The sequence below is a fragment of the Pteropus vampyrus genome, unplaced genomic scaffold, assembly GCF_000151845.1.
Source record: "Pteropus vampyrus isolate Shadow unplaced genomic scaffold, Pvam_2.0 Scaffold333, whole genome shotgun sequence".
Lineage (NCBI taxonomy): Eukaryota > Metazoa > Chordata > Mammalia > Chiroptera > Pteropodidae > Pteropus > Pteropus vampyrus.
The window spans coordinates 735,837-739,016 of NW_011889114.1; the positions used below are offsets into that span (position 1 = coordinate 735,837).

Here is a 3,180-nt window from a genome sequence, read left to right on the forward strand (position 1 = left end):
TGACTCTATCATTGAACCCCTGGATGTACCTGTGCCTGAAGCCCCGTTGTGTGAAATGGGATAGGAGGATTAAAAATTAGTTTCCTTCCAGCCTCACCTCCGTCTCAGAGACCTGGTCATGGCTGCTGGAATTCCCATTGATCACACTTTCATCATTGCTTCCCGAGTCCTTTAGGGCCCAGTGACATGCAGATGGCAGCGACCGGCTAAGGCGAGCCCTTCCGAAATACAGGATGAGCATGGGATTGAGGCAGCTGTGAGCCAGCGCGAGTCCTACAACAAAGGGTTCAGCCCGCAGGGCCTGGGTCGAAAGCGTGGAGGAGGAGCCAGCCATGGTGATCACCAGTCGCAGCACATGGTAGGGGGCCCAGCAGACCAGAAAACACACCGCAGCAACCATGCCCAGGGACCAGCGGCATCGGCCTTCACGGTGCAGGAGCGCACCGTGGCAGCTGGCCACGACCACCAGCGGCCCCAGGAAGCCAAAAATAAACTGGATGGCAGTCACTGTGTTCTCAGCTACCGTCCAGCTGCCGTAGTCCAGCACACACTCCAGCTGGGATGGGTAGGTCTCCAGGAGCACCTGATGGTACATGTCCAAGGGCATGGCCAGCAGCAAGGCCAAGGACCAGGCTCCCAAACGAGCTAACAGCACACAATATAGCCACCGATTCTCAGTCCACCAGGTGGGCTTGAGGACCAGCAAGAAGCTGTCCAAGCTGAGAGCAGTCAGGAGTAGGACCTTGGTGTACATGGACAGAAAGATGACAAAGGGCAGGGCCCGACAGCCCATCACCCCATATGGCCAGTAGCCCCGCCGAATGATAGTCACCACCAGGGCAGGGAGATACAGACAGCAGAATAAGTCTGCCACAGCCAGGTGGTAGAACCAGATCATGTAGAGATTCCATTTCCAGAAGGGCCAAAACCTGGTCTTCCAGGCAAGCATAAAATTGCCCGGCACCCCAACCAGGAAGACCACAACTAACAGCGGGAGTAAGGCAAAGTGGAGAGCTTCGGTGGGGATGCAGTCGCCAGCTGCGCAGTTCACAAGGACATCCAGAGTCTCGCTATACGGCTCATACTCGTGGTCGCCAGTAGTATCTGCCATCTCGTCCCCAGACACCTGGACAGGAGACAAAGGCCACGAAACCACAGGTGAAGACTCTGAGGCCCTCAGAATCCTCGGGGGCGGAAACCCCAGCCCATCAGCATCTCAGACAGGGAGATGCACCAATGTGAGAACCTGAGCGCCTTCAAATGCCGGCATTTTAGAACAGCACGATGTGAGAACTAGCTCATTCGCATCCTGGAATTCTAGAATCTTCCAACGCAGAATCCCAGCCCGTTAGAATATCGGACTTCTAGAAAGCTAGTGTCAGAACACAGTCAAGATCAAATCTCTTGAAATTCCCAAATATTAAACTCTTAGAACCCTAGCCGATCACTACTTGGAATTACGTGTCTGATTGACCTTTCATCGTTGATAAAGATGCTTTCTATCGACGGCGTCCACTCCAGTAGCCGTCAGCCGGAGGTGGCTACGGAGCATCCGAAACGGAGCCGGGGCAGTTGAGAAACTAAATTTTCCATGTGACTTAGTTTTAATTAATTTGAATAGCTCCACCTGGCTAGCGGCTACCTGATTGGACCATGAAGTGCTAGAACACTGAACCGTGAAAACGCTCTCCTATCACCGGCCTGGAATTCTAGAATTTGAAACATCCGAATCTGAATATCCATCGAGACGGGGAAAGGTTCGTATGGATTCACGGCCAAAGTATTTGGCTCGGTTCTTCTTCATCTGCAATTCTGGAGATTGGTGCGAGGAAAAACGCGACTCCGGAGCAATCTCGTCCTCTTTTTTTTAACACAGACTGGATCATCGTGAAGCACGCAGACAGCAAAGGACACGCCTCGCACAGGTGCACTCGCTAGCTTTCACAATCAACCTGAGCACGACTGTGTGACTGGCCACCAGATTGAGAAACAGAACATTTCTAGAATCCTCCCAGAACAATTTTTATAAGGAATGATAGTGTGAAGAAAGCAGGAAAAAGAATATGTTGAATTCTCTACGAGTCATTCATTCATTCATTCATTCATTCTCCACAGTCCCCTAGTGCCTGCTCTGTTCCAGGCACTTGACACACAGTAGGGCAGCTGTCCCCAACCTTTGCGGCACCAGGGGCCGGTGCTCACATGAGAATCTAACGCCTGATGATCTGAGGCGGAGCCGAAGCGGTGACGCTGGCGCTGGGGAGCGGCTGCAGATACAGACGAAGCTTTGCTCACCTGCTGCTCACCTCCTACTGTGCGGCCCGGTTCCTGACACGGACCAGTACCAGTCCGTGGCCCAGGGGCTAGGGACCCCCGCAGTAGGGGACAAGACTGAAGGAGTCAGACTGAACGGAATAAATGAGCACAATACCCAGTATTTCCGAAGCTGATAAGTGCTATGGCAAAAGGCAAAAATAGTACACGGGGAAGTTTTAATTCTCTGTGTTGGAATTTTAAAGGAGTGGTCAGGGAGGGCTTCTCTGAGGAGATGAAGTTTGACCGAAGCCACAGAGGAGGTGAGGGAGAGAGCTGTGTGGGGATCTGGGAGAAGAGAGTTCCAGGCACACAGAACGGCCGGTGCAAAGGCCCTGAGGGGGGAACATGATGGTGACGGTCAAGGAACATGGAGGCCAGAGTGACTGCAGTCAGGTGGACGAAAGAGCTGAGGGGGAATTAGGAGCAGAGAGACATCAGGGGGCCACGTGGGGGCATTGTAAGGACTTTCCCTTTAATTCCACGTGAGGTGGGAAGCATGAGAGAGCAGAGAAGCGACGTGGCCTCTCACAGCGATAATAACTATTGATGTTGGTATTAATATTATTAGAAACCACCGCTTAGCATCTCGTGCAATGTGCTGGGCGCTGCTTAAAACACTTTAAATGTCGTACTCTTTAATCCTTATAACAGCGCTCTGACTTTAATAGCACCATTATACCCATTCTGCAGATGAGGCAGTGAGAAGTTAGGTAACTTACCTGAGGTCACTCAGCTAAGCAAGTCAAAGCCCAGTCTTTGAACTTAGCCCCACTCTCGAACTCACCCTACAACATTATCATGCAAAAATCTTACATTCCAGAGAGTTAGAAGGCAGGACAGCCAGCTGTCCCGCTAGGACACCCG

The 3,180-nt window shown here is 52.0% G+C and overlaps 3 protein-coding genes across 6 annotated transcripts in view; all 3 read right to left on the reverse strand.

Moving 5' to 3' along the window:
• Positions 1 to 3,180, reverse strand: part of LOC105304213 (DExH-box helicase 34) — a 79,603-nt gene that overhangs the window by 71,677 nt on the left and 4,746 nt on the right.
• The window catches only part of LOC105304196 (C5a anaphylatoxin chemotactic receptor 2-like), a 32,606-nt gene that overhangs the window by 26,140 nt on the left and 3,286 nt on the right, over positions 1 to 3,180 (reverse strand). Inside the window, exon 2 of the mRNA XM_011378172.2 lies at positions 30 to 1,126. Within this exon, the coding sequence (XP_011376474.1) occupies positions 77 to 1,111 (1,035 nt within the window). The 5' untranslated portion in view covers positions 1,112 to 1,126 and the 3' untranslated portion in view covers positions 30 to 76. The remainder of the gene's footprint in view (positions 1 to 29; positions 1,127 to 3,180) is intronic.
• Positions 1 to 3,180, reverse strand: part of LOC111730734 (C5a anaphylatoxin chemotactic receptor 2-like) — a 21,164-nt gene that overhangs the window by 14,689 nt on the left and 3,295 nt on the right. The window contains exon 3 of one of the 4 annotated variants that reach the window (XM_023522125.1): positions 2,296 to 2,391. The exons of the other annotated variants lie outside the window; for them this stretch is intronic. The gene's annotated coding sequence lies outside the window, so the exon portion shown is untranslated. The remainder of the gene's footprint in view (positions 1 to 2,295; positions 2,392 to 3,180) is intronic. 4 annotated transcript variants of the gene reach the window in all.